General features: G+C 40.2%; 3 protein-coding genes across 4 annotated transcripts in view; 1 reads left to right on the top strand and 2 right to left on the bottom strand.

Annotated features, from left to right (window-relative positions):
* The window catches only part of LOC145898888 (glutathione S-transferase 1-like), a 43,034-nt gene that overhangs the window by 10,675 nt on the left and 14,277 nt on the right, over nucleotides 1-18,082 (bottom strand). The window lies entirely within an intron of this gene.
* On the bottom strand, nucleotides 93-2,399 carry LOC145898378 (WD repeat domain-containing protein 83-like). Its single transcript, XM_082986813.1, has 6 exons — nucleotides 2,258-2,399; nucleotides 2,057-2,158; nucleotides 1,794-1,990; nucleotides 1,550-1,729; nucleotides 1,016-1,214; nucleotides 93-960 (listed from the first exon to the last, which is right to left on the bottom strand). The coding sequence occupies exons 1-6, from the start codon at nucleotides 2,304-2,306 to the stop codon at nucleotides 680-682; spliced, it is 1,008 nt and encodes a 335-aa protein (XP_082842939.1). The 5' UTR covers nucleotides 2,307-2,399; the 3' UTR covers nucleotides 93-679.
* LOC145897531 (centrosomal protein 128-like) lies at nucleotides 2,925-16,678 on the top strand. 2 transcript variants are annotated; one of them, XM_082985860.1, is made up of 25 exons: nucleotides 2,925-3,239; nucleotides 3,473-3,650; nucleotides 3,708-3,784; nucleotides 3,946-4,028; nucleotides 4,114-4,296; nucleotides 4,560-4,702; nucleotides 4,758-4,886; nucleotides 5,757-5,917; nucleotides 6,362-6,519; nucleotides 6,900-7,007; nucleotides 7,606-7,733; nucleotides 7,800-7,846; nucleotides 7,984-8,135; nucleotides 8,454-8,553; nucleotides 8,866-9,027; nucleotides 9,550-9,696; nucleotides 10,265-10,429; nucleotides 10,489-10,737; nucleotides 11,276-11,365; nucleotides 11,730-11,832; nucleotides 12,056-12,141; nucleotides 13,026-13,094; nucleotides 13,614-13,657; nucleotides 14,315-14,479; nucleotides 15,427-16,678. In XM_082985860.1, exons 1-25 carry the CDS (start codon nucleotides 2,964-2,966, stop codon nucleotides 15,482-15,484), a joined length of 3,261 nt encoding a protein of 1,086 aa, XP_082841986.1. In that variant the 5' UTR covers nucleotides 2,925-2,963; the 3' UTR covers nucleotides 15,485-16,678. The 2 variants fall into 2 exon arrangements, with proteins under 2 accessions (XP_082841986.1, XP_082841987.1); XM_082985861.1 differs by lacking the exon at nucleotides 13,026-13,094.

Here is an 18,082-nt window from a genome sequence, read left to right as displayed (position 1 = left end):
TTTAGGCTTTCCGGCGTGGTATCGTCAATGCAATGATAACAGTAGATTTAGTCTGACTTGAGGTTTGACGTTTTAGGTTCGGTATAACAACATTCAACAGCATGTTAATTTTTCTGTCCCAAAAACCAAAAATATCGCGCATTTTGATCCGAAAATGTTTACATACACACACCTTTATAACAGTACCATTTTCTTTGTTTGATTTGTCGCGTGGCGTTTGAAAGTGAAAAAATCAAAGCTTTAAAAAGTAAAATAATTTAAATTATAGGTGATTGTTCATGACACGCCAGGTGATACATAAACGAGTTCGTATTCCAATACTTTGACATGTACGCCTGGGATTGTGTATGGACAAGGGGAAAGTGTCCCAATGTCCTTGAATTATATTCATTTAAACAACAAAACAGCAAAAACACAAACGGTTCTGCGCATAGTCTCCGCCGGCAGTTACGCGAATACCGTTTTTCGCGATTGGAATCGCGGATTCAGCAACAAAAAAGTTAGGGAAAATAATCTGTACTGACATGGTATTATGTTGACCAATAATTTGCAAGTTTAAAACTTTTAACAAAGAAACTAAAGTTTGCATTCAATGCCTTAACCCGCAAGCAGAAGCGGGCTTCGTATATCAGCATGTTTAAGGGTAGTGCAAAAAAATGTGCCTACACAACAATAGATGTCACGCTAGTTGGTCATTGCTTTCGGGAAGTTCAAAATCTTCGCTTGCATAAAAATACACTTTATCTTCACAAGCCACAATTAGCTGATTTTCTTCGGGGTGGTGCGTTAGAGAATGAACTGTTCGATTCGAACGTAGATTGAGTTTGTGTTTGACAGTGGCGTCAATTAAGTCCCACATATAAACAGAGCCATCTTCCGATCCGCTGATGACGTGATCGTCTTTAAGACTCAAACAGCATTCAATATTGTACTTGCTGTTCTTGTGACCAACGTATTCGCCTAAGAGATAACGTGTCAAATGATTTCCTCACTGATTTAAAATTGAAAGTCTCACCGAGTAGTTCCCCAGTAGTTACGTCAAGGAGTCGCACGGAATTGTCATGTGATGAGCTGAGAGTGCATTGGCCATCCTTTGTAAATTTAACGCAAGTTACTGCCGATCCGATGTAGTCTGAATGCAAGAATCCTGTTCGTAGATCGTATCTTCTAACCCTTCCATCAATACTTCCAGTCAAAATTTCATGATCTGTCACCTAAAACAATGTTCTATGTTATTGTAATAATCATTATGCTTGATTACACAATAGTTTGAAATGAAGATCATGTGAATATCACAACACTCTTTTAACATATTATCACAACTGAACAATAAAATGATCAAAAAACGGTGTAAAAAAAGCCAAACAACTAACTAATGAGCTAAAAATGTATTGAAAACAAATGTTATGTTATTGTGTTGCTTCTAGGTATATATTTTAATGAAGCCTAGTTGCATAGAAAGTAAAATGTGAGCACATAAAAATCAAAATTTAATTGTGTCAAAAGGTCAGATTCTTTGGAACGGTATTTTATCTTGAAAAATTCTTACTTGAATTGATGATACACTGTCTTTGGCATCATCTATAACTTGTATAGGGCTGTGTTTCCTTGATCGACAATCCCATGCTCTTACAGATGAGTCAACAGAACCAGAGAATATAACAGTAGATTCCTCATTGAACTCAACACAATTCACTCTGCCAACATGGCCACGAAACCTTCGTATAATCTAAAATCCATCATTTCGCACTCAGTAATATGAATTTTTATTGAATGTCTAAAATAAGTTTAACCTGTCCAGATGCAACATCCCAGTACATGACAGATTTGTCAGATCCACATGATGCAAGCTGGCAATTATCATTTGACCCCGCAACATCTAAAACATCATAACCATGTCCTGTATACTTTTTGATCAACATCTGTCTTGTTGGACTCCACAGTTTTACTGACTTATCATTTCCACAAGTCATGCAGTAATTGCCATCAGCTTTAGACACAATCTTGTGAAATTGTCTGGTTTAATGTCCAGCACATATGCATGATATATACTTACTATTATATCTAACAGTTCTTACTGCACCCTGTTCACAGTTTATGACATGGATAAGTTTCGTCGGAAGTTTGGATTTCCTTGGTTGAACAACTTCTTTCTTTTCTGAAATTGGTTTAGAGCAAATAAACAGAGAACATGTTTGAAACTAAGTTTGAGATTAAAATCGTGAACGATCATCATGCAAATGAGATTTAAACGTACCTTGTCGATCTGGCTTGTTGGCTGGACCTTGGTAGGGACCCTGGTGCATCTTTAAGCCCCAAGTTAGTCTCCATACGAATTAACGAATTTATTTACTTCACAGCCCGCAAAGTTACCACTTACCACAACTGCATTGCTCACCACCTAGCACTCATCCATTTTTGCGCAGTTAACCGTGTTATTAAAAACAATAGTTTTTTATGATACATTATTTACTTGCATTAGTTTCAGTCAAATTGCTTTAATATTTTATGCATATAATTATTTTTTTTATTTCATAAAGCATCAAACTTAGTTAAAAAATATTTGATAAATGAATGGTTAAATTATATTTTTGATACGACGGGTAAGATAGTTTGCAGTTGGGCAAACACAACAGAGCGGTGTATTCAAAATCAGTAACTGCGCTGACCTGTTTTGTTACCGCATGTTGCTATTATATGTTGGTACGGCGATCTTTTTTCAGCGCTTTGGAGTTATACCCAACTAAAAAAACTTTGAAGGTCATTTTAATTAGATTCATTTGCAATTAAGTTTTGCTGTTGTCTCATGTTGTGTTGATACTATTGGCCATTCACATTTTTTTAACAGTTGTCTAGCTAAACTGTTGAAAAGGGTGTTTGGAGATAAGTTCATAGGTACTTTAACAATGTTGGTTTGCAGATGTTATAGTGTTTGATAAATTGAAGCAATTAGCTACAGAGCTATGCCCCGAAAAAGACAAACTTACGACACATCCTCGAGTGAGGAATCACTGAAAAATTTTTCATCAAGTAGAAGAAGATTGCCATCACCTCCACCAACAGGCATTCTACGTAACACAAGTCGCCATGTTACAATCGTTGATCCTGTTTCTGTAAGCCGTCGAGTGGACAGGATTGCAGATAGCTTGGAAGATACATCCAGAAATCTACAAGGTGTTGATTCAAAGCTTTCAGACTTCAGAGACATTCACGATGACTCCATGTCAGCTCTCACAAAAGTAAGGATTTTACTACTGATATATTACTTTCACAAAGGCGACACAATTTTATTTTGAGCATTATTTTTTTGTTAAACATATGGTATTTTTTTTAAAAAATTGTTCGAAAGCAGAATTGTAGTTCAAGCAAACTTTTGTTTGGAAATTGTTCAAAATACATACGAAAACCTTAAATACTGAACCATCACTTGTACACAAAAGTTTTTGTATTTTTTGAACAATTCTTGTCAAAGCTTCAAGAAGATTTGGAGGGTTCAATAAGCAGGTTAAGAACTACCAGAGAAAAAAGAACTATGACCAGACCCGGTCAAACTAAGAGTCTTCATGAGAGTGACTTGTTCAAGCGATCTGCCTCAGCAACTAGGGTCCCAACCTCGCCTCTCAAAGATTATGGAAGTGACTTTGCAACAGGTAAAAATGTATGTTTGTTATAATTGATACTTTACTATTTGTTTTATCTCGTTACAGGAAGCAGTCTAAGGCGACCTGCAAGCAGTTTGGGATTATCAAGAAGAAGAAACAATGATGAATTGTATTCCTCTGGGGTAGGCAAAAATTTTGCAACCACATGCACTGTTACGTTGTTACTGCTTGAAGATACTCAATGCTGGTATTATTTTAAATTCAATAACTGTTGGAAAATGATTTTATTTTGATGTTGGTACTGTTTATCAAAAATGCAAGTTTTTAAAACAAAAACTGTTAGGTGAGAGAAAAGGTATTAAACCTTTCCGCCAGCCAAGCCAGACTGGAACAAGATATGAATGATGAAATATCCCAAAGAATGAGGTTAGTTATTTGTGTATTAAATTCTGCTGTACGGAAAGGTTTGCTTTCCTGCAAAGATAGTAGTTGCAGTTGTGTCTCTTTGCAGAAATCAAGCAGATACCAGAAGATCTTTAAGGGAACTGAATGAAAGTGTTCGGGGTGAAAGTGCAACTGATAGAGTGGAACGTCGCCTGAAGGAAATAGAAAGAGGAATGCAGGTTGACCAAAACAGCGCCACACAGTTTGCTAGTGACGTTGCAGGCGATGTGCTGCGAAGAAGCCAATCCAGGTTTTTGATTTGTCCTTTTGTTTTTGCATTGACTTCTCCACACAGTGGCGGATCTAGGAGTCAGACTCCACAGTTAACCTTGACCAGTTGTGGGAAAAAAATTTGCCAAGAAGAATGTGTGCCTTACCAAAAACCATAGCTTTTTCTGCGTATTGGAGTCAACATTGCCACTCTTTGCTTCATGTTAACAATCCTAATATCTGTGCAGTGCCTTCTTATAAAATACATTTATACCCCTGTCGATCAAAATGTCGTTTTACCAGACCGTCAGAAGATGATTCACTGGTGCGGAGCCGTTTTCTGCAAATGGAGGCCGGAAAACGTGCCGTGGAAACGGAACTGGAAGCAACAAGAAGGCGTTTGGAGCAATCGGAAGGAGGGCGCGAAGCACTTATGTCACAAATAGGTATGCCCATGTTCAGGGTTCTGAACAGATCTCGTTAAAAGCATACGTATTACAGGCGAACTTCGTGCCTTAATTAATCGTTCTGACAAGGAGCGCATATCCCTCCAGCATCAGGTTGAACAGCAGGCACTCGCTCAGCGGGCGCATTTGGAAAAGGAAACGGAGACGCGTCAGAAGTTGGAAGGTATCCGATGACGTTTTTGTGTATTTGGTCACCAGGGAACGCAAACAATGGATTGGTTTGATCTAACGATTTGCGTTGTCAGATCAATCAACAAGTAACTGCCTTTTGTTGGTTGTATCAACTACGCGTAGGGAGACTGATACCTTCAGAACGGCGTTGTAGCGTAGTTGCTATAGCCTTAACCAGGTTTATACAAACGCTGACCCGCTAGCCGTATTCGCTCCGCAGAGCACATCAGAACATTCCCACATCATCGTATTTTTAAAAAAACATGTTTTTTTGTATTTAAGTACGATTCAAAAATTTTCAGCAACTCATTGGTAATAGGTGTATGCCGTTTTGGCAAACTTCTATTTTAAAACGGTAGCGCGGCCTCGGATGTTCTCAGACTTGATTCACTATATGCTATTCTACAATATGCATTATTTTAAGTAAATAATTGTGTTGCGGTCATGTAGTAATGTTATCCTTGGAATCATTCCCCATTTGTAGCCAATCCTCGCGACCATTTCCGCCATCAATATTTGCAAGGAAATAATCAGTTCCATTGCCACAACCATTCGGCTTTTCCAATGCTTGGCTAAAATCATTATTGTTCTGTGAGGCTGTTTGTCATGTAAAGGGCATCTGGAAAAGTAATCAATGCGTAGATTAAAATGTAATCGCGCTGTCCGTCATTGTGAATTTCCTTATTGACGTAGGCAAAAAATCTACAGATATATCGTCAAAATGATGCAATTATTCACAAAATAGTAAGCACTGTTTGTTAGACACCCACAATTTTCTGTTTATAGCATCTTAGCATATATACAATATAGCGATACTAGTGTGATTTTGTCGATCACCACAAGCCATGTTTATGCCGAACAGCATCGGAACGCCAAGACAGAGATAGAATGAGACAAGAAAACGAAATCGCTGATCTCCGTGTCGCCCTCAAGCGGTCAGCAGGTGTTGTGCAACTTGATGAAACGAGACGGGAATTGGAGAAAAGTGAACGACAGAGACAACAACTTTCCGACCATATAGAGGTAAGCAAAACCTCCAAGCAAAACTACAAAATTACATTGTCCGCAGACACATATTTTGTGGGTTAAGATGGCATGAAATGTTTTTTTTTAAGCAAACACAAAGCGTAGTTGTTCTCACAGTCTTGTTGCTATTTCCAATTATTCCTAATGTTTGCTTATCATATGATTATTGTGACACGGGGCCTGACGACACTATTGGTTGAGCTATGCTTGGTCATAGTGCTTCCACCTTGTTTTCTCCGTAAGGTTGCACCTAGTTTGGTGCCCAACGGATGACGGTGATTGTGTAGTCACCACAAAGTGGAAGTCTTTGCTTGGCCGTTTGGTCAGCAAAGTCGTCTTATAGTCACACCAGCTGCACTGATGAGACCTTTTAGGTCGAAACAGTGGCCATCTGTATGCAGCTTACACACAATTCCTAATGTTGTTCCCAACATTTTTCAGGTTCTTACGAAGGACTTGGAGAAAAAAGAACAAGCGCAAGCAAGAGTTCTCAACCAACACCACGATCTGCAGAGAGCTTTTGATGAATCCGAGAGGGATCGAGACCGACTTTCACTTCAACTTGAAGATGCTTTACGGAAACTGAAAGATCAGGCCAGGTGTGAGCCAAGTTGACAATGATTCCGCCGCTTTATTGTCTTCTCACAATACCGCTTGTACCGGGATAGGATATCTTAACCTCACTTATACTTATTTTGATCGCATTGTTTACCGCCATACTTTCCGCCGCGAAAACTACGAAAGGCTCCCAATATTTATGTGTTAACTTTTGACGCTTCTTATTTTGTACCTTTCATCAAGACAAAACCAGGCTTCCAAAGTTCTTCCTTATTTAACGAAGTCACGCCTCAATTAATAATAAAATGTCCACACGATAAAATGTTATATCGCACTGACGTTAATCGTTTGCCATTCTTTCTTGTGACTAATTGTGGACAAAATGTTCGCTTACATTTTCAAACCATTTTGCCTTTTTTAGGGACTCCGAAAAACATGTGACCAACTTGCGTCGCGTCGAGCAATTAAAAGGGGAGTGTGAGAAGGAGAAGGAAGAGCTGAGAAATGCGGCTCAGGACACCATACGACAGTAAGTTGACACAACGAGCTGTACCGCGATTGATTGATCGACGATTGATTGTTTGGAATTGTTCAGATTCAAAAAGCGCACGCCGTGTGATTCAAACTTCGCCGGTGACACTGTTGTCATGGAAACGTGCCGCTCTATTTGTTTCCTTGGGAGAACTTTTGAGTTTAGGCAAACACGACATATTTTGTTGTTTTTATGCGCTATATTACATTTGTTTTACATCCACTCCTTTTTGGAAACATATGTTTGTATCCATACAATGTAAACTAAACTTGTTGGTGAGCTAACCTGTTAGTGAGTCTTTCATTCTGTTCACTCATATTCACTTGAAGTGTATACAAACATACAAATCAGCAAATTTTCGGTTTTAGCTTTTCTATTTCAGAGTATTCAAGTACTTTGCAGCCAAACTTTATTGTTTAAATATTCTCTGTGCAGCATAAGCAGGAAACACATTTCAACTAATGTAACGAGATTGTCCGAACGTTTCCATAAAAATCATAAAGCGGTAGTAGTGACTTGTCTTAATTCTTTGTGTAAGCTTCCAAAATTTGCACTCGTCCGTGATCTATCCACATGTATTCGATTCGCTTTTTAGATGGAAAACAAAATGCCGCAAACACGAGAAGGAGACGGAGAGGTTGCGAGAAAACGTGGAACAACTTACGGTGAAAAGCGAGGAGGTAGTGAAAGACAACATAGCCAGCAAAACACAAGCAAACAATGGTAAGCGCCGTTGTTGTGGCATCTCTTAGCACAACGCCATAAAGTAACGTATCACACTGTTTACAGCTTTCCAGCAGGCCGAAAACCTACGTAAGGAGATGGAGGATCTGATCGTAAGTGCATCAGTTTGTGACATAAGTAAATTTTTGGTACTTCAAGAACTAGGTGGATATATATCCAATAACCCTTATCAGATATGCGTGCCCATCAACCACGACTTTATCCACCACGTGGCGCCATTATTTTTCAGGCAAAACGTGCCGACTTGGAGGAACGCTTGCACAGACGTGAGAATGAGAACGAACAAATATGTGATGAGAAACGAAATCTGCTGCGTCAGCTCAATGACGCGGCACAAACCGCAGACAAGCAAGACTCGAAGTTGCGGGAGCTGAAGGAAAAGTAAGCGACTAAGGGCTTTTTTACCGTCTAGACTACAAATATGCGGCTTCAGTCGACTACGGTCCTTAAAACTATGCTTTTTACGTTACCTTTTCTACTTTTTTATATTTTACGCTCACTTATTTTACCTATTCTGGAAAAATGTTTCCATGTGCCTTAATTAAAGCACAAATTGTTAGTCCAATGTTGTAGTTTAGTGTTACCACATTCTTACTAACATTGGTATGGCTTTTAGGGGAAATAACAATTTTCACAGCAAGTCCCATAAATATTAAGATATGTTCTACTGTTTAATCTGAATCATGGTTCTGTCTGTAGGATGACGTCATCGAGCGTTCGACTCGTTCAAGCAGAAGAAGAGGCGAAGGGAACGAAGTCAATGTACGAAGCTGCAAAGAAACAGCTTGCCGATCTTCAGGTACGTCCTACGCCACTACCGCAGTCCATGCTACAATTCCGTATTTAATCTTTTATTTTTTTAAGCGGTTATTCTCAAGAATTTATCAACAATGTCATATACTCACGGTGTGTACTTGTTTCAAATCTAAATCACATACAATTCAAATAAAAGTAAAATTCAATTTTTCATGAGTTCTTTAGGGGCAGTAACGCATGTGCCGTTTTTAACCCGCTTGCATTCCTCTTTTGGTCGGCCTACGCTTCAACCAAACAGTAAAAAGCACTAGCATCAGCTTACTCAACATTGTGAAAACAATCGTCTACTTGTCAGGGCGAGCTTCGTGACGTCAAAATACAGAACGCCGACCTCGAATCCCGGCTTGCTGCAGAAAATCGCGACCGACACGAAGCACAAAAGTCCAGCCAAGAAGCTAACAACCAGTTGACCGCCATGAAAGTTGAACTGAATGCCGTCCACAAGCAGCTTCAAATAGTAAGTACCGGAACCCGATTGTTACCGACAGCATTCGTTTATTTATACGAAGGCGTCGAAGCGCTGAAATTTCAATTGTTTTTGATGGTTTGTGGCGGATTACCACATATTAATGCGACCAATTGTGATGGTTTCGCAAGAACTCTTGACTTGGCAACAACACTTTGGCCTATAAATCTATAAAGTGTGATATTGAAGATGAAATCATGAACGTTTACATCACTACATTCTCTCCATACAACACAGTGTTCTGGCCGAAAAAACAAATTATACAAATTTTCGCAGTTCTGCTTCGAAAAAAGATAAAAACGTCGTAATCCTGACGTAATTAATGATGATGACCTCTAAAATTAGGACAAATCTCTGCAATAAATCCCATAAATTTTTTGCATGTACAAGCTGTATTTTTTGGCCTGCATGGTAACTCAGACTATACAGGATTTACCTTTGAGCGTTGAATACACGCTGCACTGTTTGGGTTTCGTCATTTCTAATTCGTCACAACTTATCCTTTGACCACAGGAGCGCGAGACGCACAAACGCGAAATGCAAGACCTCCGCTCTGAAGTTCATTCGGGCGAGGTTGGGAAAATGGAGGCAGTTCAAAGAGTGAGCAAGAAGGCTGACGAAGAAAGGGCTTTTCTCGAGGGCGAGATTCACCGTGTGAATGTGAGTTGACAGAAATACGCGATTTAATTTTATAATTTTTTGCATTGCATGAAACGCCTGTACTGCAACTGAAGATGCGAAACCTAAAAAAAAACTAGCAGAAACAACAATAAATTTTAAGACCTTTTTTAAGAATTTCTATCGGTAAATTTTTTTTTATTTTTTTGAGACCTTTTTTAAGAATTTTAAGACGTTTGATACCATATTTCCATCTGTAAGCACTTTAGGTACGGCGTGCTGCTTTATTGTCTATAAACCAGGGTTTTATCTTGTATGTAAGATATTTTCGTATTTTCAGAAGCAGTGTCTTGCGTGCTTATTTCTAACAAACGTGATTATTGCTTTATTTGTTAAATGGCTCGGTGCTGGACGTTTTAAGATTAACGCCCTTTAAAAGTCAACCATGCAACCATTCTGACGAATGAGTAGTAGTTTCTGTAAAATTGGACGGAGTTATGACATAAATCCGATATTTTAACAGAAAAAAACGGGTGCATATTTTGTAGTCCACGTCGATGGTAACCCTGTCAATAACACAGCCCTGTAAGATTGTCGCAATTGTTTTCAGATCGAGGCCAATGAGGCGAAAGCGGCGACTCGCGAAGCTCAAAAACTTCTCGCCAAAGCAAAAGAAGAACTCAACCTGCTCGGCGAGGAATCTTCGAGGCTAGACGGCGAAAACCGAAAATTTCGGGAGAAATACCACTTGATCAAGTCATCGTTCGAAAACAAGGTAATGGCGTACCAACGACGACCAGTTTTGCGCCGCATTTATGTAATTTTTGTTGCCAGTGCGCCGACGTTGCCTTGGAAACCAACCGCGCCCAGCAAATCGAAGACACGCTCTTGACGTCACGTGACCAAGTTCGGCGCCTCGAACAGGAGCTAGAGCAGGCGTGTAGCGCCCTCTCGCGGGAGGTGTCCGACATTGAGAGCGCGCTGGATTTGGAAGTGGATGAAAGCACTCTGCGATCGTCGATGGGAGAATCTTTAGGACGAAAATCGAAGGGAGATCAACAAAATTGGGCAGTTTCTCTTAGGGTAAGTTATCTTTCAAATAATTTTGTGAGTGTGTTGTAACGGACTGCGTTACGTATTAATTGGTAATTTGCCATCTTTGCATCCCCCACAAACACCAGTATAGTATGCGCTCGCGTCTGCCCGTCACGAACAAATCGGCTTAAATCGCGGCCTCTCGGCCTCTCGAAAATCCATGCTTACGATCGCGCCCCACAGGCCTGTAGTGGCAACCTATGTGTGGATTATGTTAGGCAACCAAGTCAACAAAAGTACACCTTGAGGTTCGTGCTTGTTAAAGGCAAAAGATCATCTCCGACCACACGCCAAACATTCGTTTTCATTTGGATTAAATGATGCCCCGCGGTTGTCGCTTCCACTGTTGTGTTGTTGCTGACTTGTCGGATTTGTGTAAATGATCTATACTGATGCTTTAATTACCAATTCAAAATGAAAATGTGATATACAACACTATGAAGATTTGTGGGAAAAGTATATTTGGTACTATATACACGCTCTTTTAGCAGTGTCCAACCATTATTTAAATTAATTCCTATTTTAGCGACGCTTGGAAAATGTCAAGAAAGACCTGAAGGTAAAACTACACGACAGAATGAAAGTGATTACAGAGTTGGATCGCAACAAGGAACAGGTGATTTGTTAATTTTAATGTCCTTCTCACAAATCGAAGTTTAAGGGTCCGTAGGTTTTCCTTCTGGCACACATGCATTCCTTGCAGATTGTTTGAAATCACAGCTGCAAGTTGCCTCGCACTGGTTATAAATCACTCTTTTTAAACCATTTAAGTAAAGTAGGAACTGACAATTTCGTTTTGAACCACATTGATTTTTCTGCTAATTAACAAAACAATATCAACCTATTTTTGTCGAACTTTGGTGATTAACGTTCATACGATAAAGCAGAGCCGGATGATTGTACTTAATTGTACCGCTTATACCAGCTTAATAATACTGGGAGTAAAGACTGTACGGGTGTTGTAAACGATATCATTGCAGATTAAAACTATGTGTCGGTCGATGGATGACGACAGGCGACAACTTATGTCGGAAGTGACCGAACAAAACAAGTTGGTTGACACTTTGAGTCGGGAGAAAACATGTAAGTTTATTCCTAATCTTCATCATTAAGCTGTTCCCGTAACACACAACAACGCTGGCTAATTCTTAGAAGCAACATTTGAGATGTGAAATTTTTTGTATGGCGGAATGTCTCTTCCTTTTGCCGTGAGCTTTTCGGTAATAAAACAACCTCGTCGTTAACTGCCGCAGCCCACTTACAGTGTTAACTTACGGTAAAAGTATGCGACTTATTTAAATTACAGCTTTGCTTCTCGAGAACAAGGAGGCGAGGATGATTGTCCACGATCTAGAAGACAGAGTCGCCAATCTTACCACTGATCTGGAGAATGTAAGTTGTGAAGCATTCTTGTCGTGGTTTGAACGTAAATGCGTGGCGTGTTTTGTGAAAGTTTTGCTTGGTATCCACTTTTGGTAACTTGGATTTGGCATTTGTTAACACTACCTTACTATTTTGCGGCAAATTATGTCCGTATTGCACATAAAAATTTTGCATTTCGCAAAAGTCGATCCATGTCGGCTTCGATGTATGTGAAAATTTACATAACGCATTCATTTAAACCCATTAAAGTTTAATTTTAAATTTCCTCCCGACTAGTTTCGATTGGCATGAAATCTGTTTACGTTTAAAAGTCACCACGACCGCGTGTTGTTTACTGTGTCACGTGATCGCACCAATACGTCACCGCGTCTTCCGCGGTGTTCTCCGAAAGCTCACTGGAATTTGATTTTTCTCTTTCCACTCCGTAATCCGAACCTTAATTGCATGCTTGCTTGAGGAATGTTGTAATTGAGAACTCAGCCACAACCACATCCCACAACCGTACGTACTCAAGAATTTTTAAAAATGGCGGAACGAAATGACTTGACGATTTCTCGGTGCCGTGTTTATTTTGGAGTCGAACATTTCTGAATCCTTATGCATCAGCGAAATATTGAAAAATAAGATTATTTAAATTTTAATTCATTGAGCTTTACTCGAACAAATGTTTTTGCTATATGACGTCATCACGTTCAAAACTCTCCCACGTGTTTTTGGTTAGATTGATGTACGTTAATCAGTTTAGACGTTATAAGTTCAACCTCTGAACAAACATATTAAAATATCCATAATCCGCCCTCCGTCTCTCAATGTTTTCTTCAGTACTTTTCACACAGTGGAGTTTGCGTGCACTTTACCACAACCTTGTGATTTGTTGTTTGTTGCATGCGTAGAGCAAACTCCGACTGATGGAGAACTTCTCCGTCGACTTGACCAACAAATTTACCAGCGTCGACGTCGAGGTAGACGCAGTTCCCTTTTTCTGTTGGTTTGATTTTCCTGTAGATTGTAGCGTTTGATTTTGAATTGTACTGCTCTGAAACTAAACTATGACCTTAAATTGCATCTCTGGCAGTGCAGTTTTGGGGTATTCGACATGAAACGTCCAGAAACGGAGATTTTAGGATGCGCCCTAAAACAAATCGTTTCCTTAAATTCTTCTTCTAAATAATATTAAGTGGGCTAGGGTGAAGTCATCACTTGAAATTGCAAGATCTTTGTTTTATTTTAAAACGTTTGCCCTGTGGTCAGTGGCATGCGCGGGTTAGATGTATATTAGCTATAGACTGAGTAGAAACTTTTTGTTGCTGAAAGTAATTGCGCAACACCCCAGATTGAACACTGTGTTGTTCCAAATTTAAGCTGTAAAGACGTCACAACTGAATTTATGCGCAATTTTGACGTAGTATAATTCATTCGTTGGGTTAACTTATTGAACGGTGGTTGGGCGACATTTTTAATCATGCTCTTTGTTTTGACAGGAATCTCAAAAGGAAAGGGAACGTATCCAGGAACGCTACATGAAGTAAGGCAATTACACATAAATATGAGAACTTTACCACATTTTGGTATAAGACCCTTATTTGAATTTGTCCTTCGAATACTTCGAGACACTTGAACGTCCCGCCTTCTTAATAATTATCATTAAGTCCAGTTTTTAAGTGCGATTAATAATCCCCCGTCGAATTAACGCCGCGAGCCACTAACGAACCTCTGCTGACGTCATCAGGCGACGTCTGGTCTGATGAAAAATAAGTTACCACGTTGGTCATTGCCAAGTTTACACGATTTAAGGACGAATTACCGTAACAATCATCTGTTCATAATTTGACTTTGGGTAATAGTGCGTTCCATATCAAAAGATTTATCCATGGTAGACCACATAAAGCTGGTAAAATATACAACGTATATTCATGTACAGAATATCTATATTTAAGGATTAATAAGATCGTTACCGGGTAAAAACAAAAGCTAAATAAAAACTACAGGCTTTCGTTGGCCGAAAGCTCAGTGTAGTCTCGTCTGCAAACTTGTAGCGGTCACGTACTACTGCGGATATGATTGTACGCCCCCGGGAAGCTTTCCAACATTATTCCCGTCAGAAATTCAACACCGATTAGTTGTAAAACATCTACATTCTATTTTAGATTTCTCCTAATCCGCCCACACTCTGTTCCTTCAGGTACAAAGACACCATCGAGTCGTTGCAAGCCGATTTGGAGGAACCAAGGGTCGGGGCGAGGAGACGAGAATCCCGGAACATGAGCCCCCTTAGGATGGATAACGGGAGATCCCCTTCACCGATCAAGAGAGTTACAATTTCTGAATCTTCTCCAGTTATTCACGGGTATGTTTGGATCCCGACACAAGTTTTAATTAAACAACTTAGTCACGATGACATTATGGTCGAACAGCGCAAAGATGGTGGTTTCTGGCATTTTGCGTCACACATCATGGTCTGAAGCTTTCAGCACTCTGTAACTGACTCTGTAACACAGTTCTGGCATTTTTACGTAACGATCGCTCGAGCTAGAATTGTATATGCTCCAGTCCTGTAGATAAACGTATGAGCATCTTTGAGATGGTTTGTAAATATTGGGAGCCACGCAGCATCTGTTCGCTGGTGTAAATAATTTGTTCTGTGGCGAATATATAAACTTATCTAGTGCCACTGAAAGGTTTTCTACTTTGCTGGTGATCCATAAAGGGGAACTTACAACGTTTTTCCTTTGTTGTTCAGCAAAATCGCCTTGAAACCAAATTACCGACGATGGTGGTTTGGCAAGTTTACAGCGAACACATACTACACCTAATCAAATATCTGCGTTGTGTATTCTCCTATAAACAAGACAAGGGCACCCGACCGCGTATTACATTGCGATACCCGACGCGATCTCGATAATATCACGCTCACGATATCTTTGCCGCAAAATTCAAATTTTTCGAGTTTCCTGCTTCGGGTTTCTAATCCCTTCTCAGGATGGGATTATGATGGCTGTGCTTGTCTGAAACGCTATAAGGTAGAGATAGACAATTCGGTATAACGTTTTAAATGGCACAAACTTTAGTGTAGTGCGCAAAGGTTGTTGGTTGGCATCAAAACGAGCCAGGATTGCTTGCCAATAAGTTAAGTTCGTGTTATATTATCCATTTCCCGGTGACGAGAAATCGAAGGCGAAACTGATGTTAACAACGTGATTAGATACACTTTTCGCTAGACAAAACACTGTCAATATTTGTCCCACAAACATCTGGCTTGGCAGTTTAACGACGCATTCACTTCACACTTTCCAGATACTCCTCCAGTCGCCCACGAAGTTCGTCTCCGATGCGCCCGGAGAGGGAGAGGTGAATTCAGGTGGATTGTAAAGCAACAACACGATCGTAAATCGTCATCGTGGCAATGGCGGATGTTGGGTCCCGTTGCATGAATTCTGTTGTTAGTTTTGTTCGCGTAAACACTTTACTATATTGCACTAGTGGTAATTTATTCGCGCTGCTCTATAAAGTTTAATTTTGCTGACAATCGTTAGGAAACGATTAGGTTTGGTTTTTCTCTTTGCACTGTGAGTATAAGTTTGGTCACTTCACGTAATACCTCCTAATTCCACGCAGTAAAACGCCAACACGTTCCTTTACCCATCGTTTGGATTGCTGAAACAAGCTGTTTCATATTTAACCAAACTACAAGGCGTTTGTTGACACATTCACAGACACAAATTCTCAATGTTTTACATTACTAAGTGTTTTATTTGTAAATTTTACATTACATGTGCCTTGTTTTTGTGCAAGATGATTTTAGAGCAAAGAGGTCGACATGAATATGATTTGTTCCCTTATCAGAAACCTGTTTATTTTTGTACTTTTTAGTTTGAGTGACTGACGTCACGTTCAGTGTAGACCCCCGTATATATTCCTGTGTGCCAAGCAAAATATTTTAGCTTTTTTTATTACACCGAATTTTTTTCACGGAGTTATGCACGCTCCGAATCCTGTGTTGTTTCATCTCTCCTGGTTTATATGTTTTCGTGCTCACGTTGATTTTATAGCGCATGAAGCAGCATTGTCGCTCCTTTTGCTGATCCTTAGCTAAACAATACTCAGCAACCAGTCCGGCTAACGTTGCTTTTATGACTTTAAAGGAGTTACTTTTGTTACTGTACAGTTTTGCCTGCAGACAAATGTTGCTGAACGAGTAATGTTTGACCCAATAGATAAATGAAAATCATGAATTTTTGTGACATTTTTACCTTAGACCTTTACATGGCACTAAAAATTCGTGTGAAAAATCCAAAGAATGTGAGTAATTTGCCTGTTTGCCAAAAAGAAAACCCTGATAATCTGCTAAGATCATTTGTTGGCACTATCAGTAATGTTTATGAACCTCCACTTTGTGTTTAACGTGAATGAAATTATCCTCACCCGGCTTGTCACCAGATCTAATACACACGAGTGGTATATGTAGTGTTTGTGTGTGGGACGTCTCGTCCAGTCAATCGTGCTTTTCGGAGTTTGTTTTTTATGCGCACAGGGAGTTTATACAATAAATACGACCTTATCGCGGTCACCGCTTTGCGGCTATCGTACTGATCGCATCGTTTGATAAAAATAATTGTCTTCTCCACTGCGATGTCCATACCTCGCTCGGCCGTGAGAAACGATTTTCCGTCCGAGTTTTTTGGAGAGTTGGACGCAGCGCTCGCCTATGAGGTTGTCAAAATATTTTGAAAGGCCAGTGGAACGGACAATGGTGATAAAAGAAGGCCGGATTGTGGTGGCCATGAAAAGGTACACAGCGTGAAAAATTCAACCGGCTAACGTGAGTTGTGAGAGGAAGTATTTTCATATACCCGTACTCCCCACATAACGAACAAGTTAATTTTTCCATCCAGTTCTATGTTGTAAGTGGTGTCAAACGGGTCCTGCAACTTAATGTACTAGTGAAATCAGATACGCTTGATCGTGATAACGCCATTATTCTTGCAGGAAGAGATCACCTGCGGCTAGCCAACTAATGCCGGCGTCTGCGAACGCAGTGGGAGTCCATAAATCCGAAAATATACAAGTCGACGCGTGCCTCAATCCTGGAATTTACGCCGGGGTTGCCTGAGAGGGGCATGGTCAGATCTAACTGTAACTGAATATGATGTCACTGGAAGAAATTACCAACGTCTTCACCGATGTTTAATTGTTTTCGCGTCATGAGGGAAAAAGAGTGAGTGATGAAACAATGTGAAACCGTGGCTGAAGACTGACCGTGACGTACCAACACTCACGACCTATTTCAAAATCCAACCTGAGTAGGTAATTTAATCACGAACGTCATAATCAATTACAATTTCACAAACTTCAGAACTAAATTTCAGAATGGAGCAGTGGGCGATTTATTTGCCGCAAATGTTCGACGCATGTCGCCTTTGATCGCCACTCCGGGCTCTTCTGTGTCCACTTGACGCGCGAAGAAGTAAGATTTAAAGAAACCTGTCCAACTTGACCGCAAAACCTTATCTTGGCCACGATCTCACTAGCCCACGGCGGGGAGAAACGGTAATTATAACGTGCGTCAGTACAGAGTGACTGATATTCAGCTGTAAACTTATACGTTAAAGCGTAGTTATGCTGGTCGTTAATATGAAGCCTCGGGGCCCGTTCGTCGCCCAGGCTTTGGCGTGGCCAAAACTATCTGCTCATGTTCAGAGCTTGGGAGGAAGGGAGGTTTGGTGTGTCCGGCGCTTACGTGCGATTGGCATCGGAGACACTATATTGCCGCGTCAGTCAGCAATGTTTGTTGTGGATTATTGTAGTTTGCTTCGGGCGAAGTGTGTACTGGTGTCGGCGGGCTGCTGGTTATCGCATATCGGCATAAGATCGTCCGCCTCTCCGAGATAACAGCTAGGACCTTATTTCGCCCGGCAGATATGAATCAAAGATGCTTGGGCTCTTTCAAAAC

The sequence above is a fragment of the Ascidia mentula genome, chromosome 4, assembly GCF_947561715.1.
Source record: "Ascidia mentula chromosome 4, kaAscMent1.1, whole genome shotgun sequence".
Taxonomy (NCBI): Eukaryota; Metazoa; Chordata; class Ascidiacea; order Phlebobranchia; family Ascidiidae; genus Ascidia; species Ascidia mentula.
This window is presented reverse-complemented; position numbering and strand designations above follow the sequence as displayed.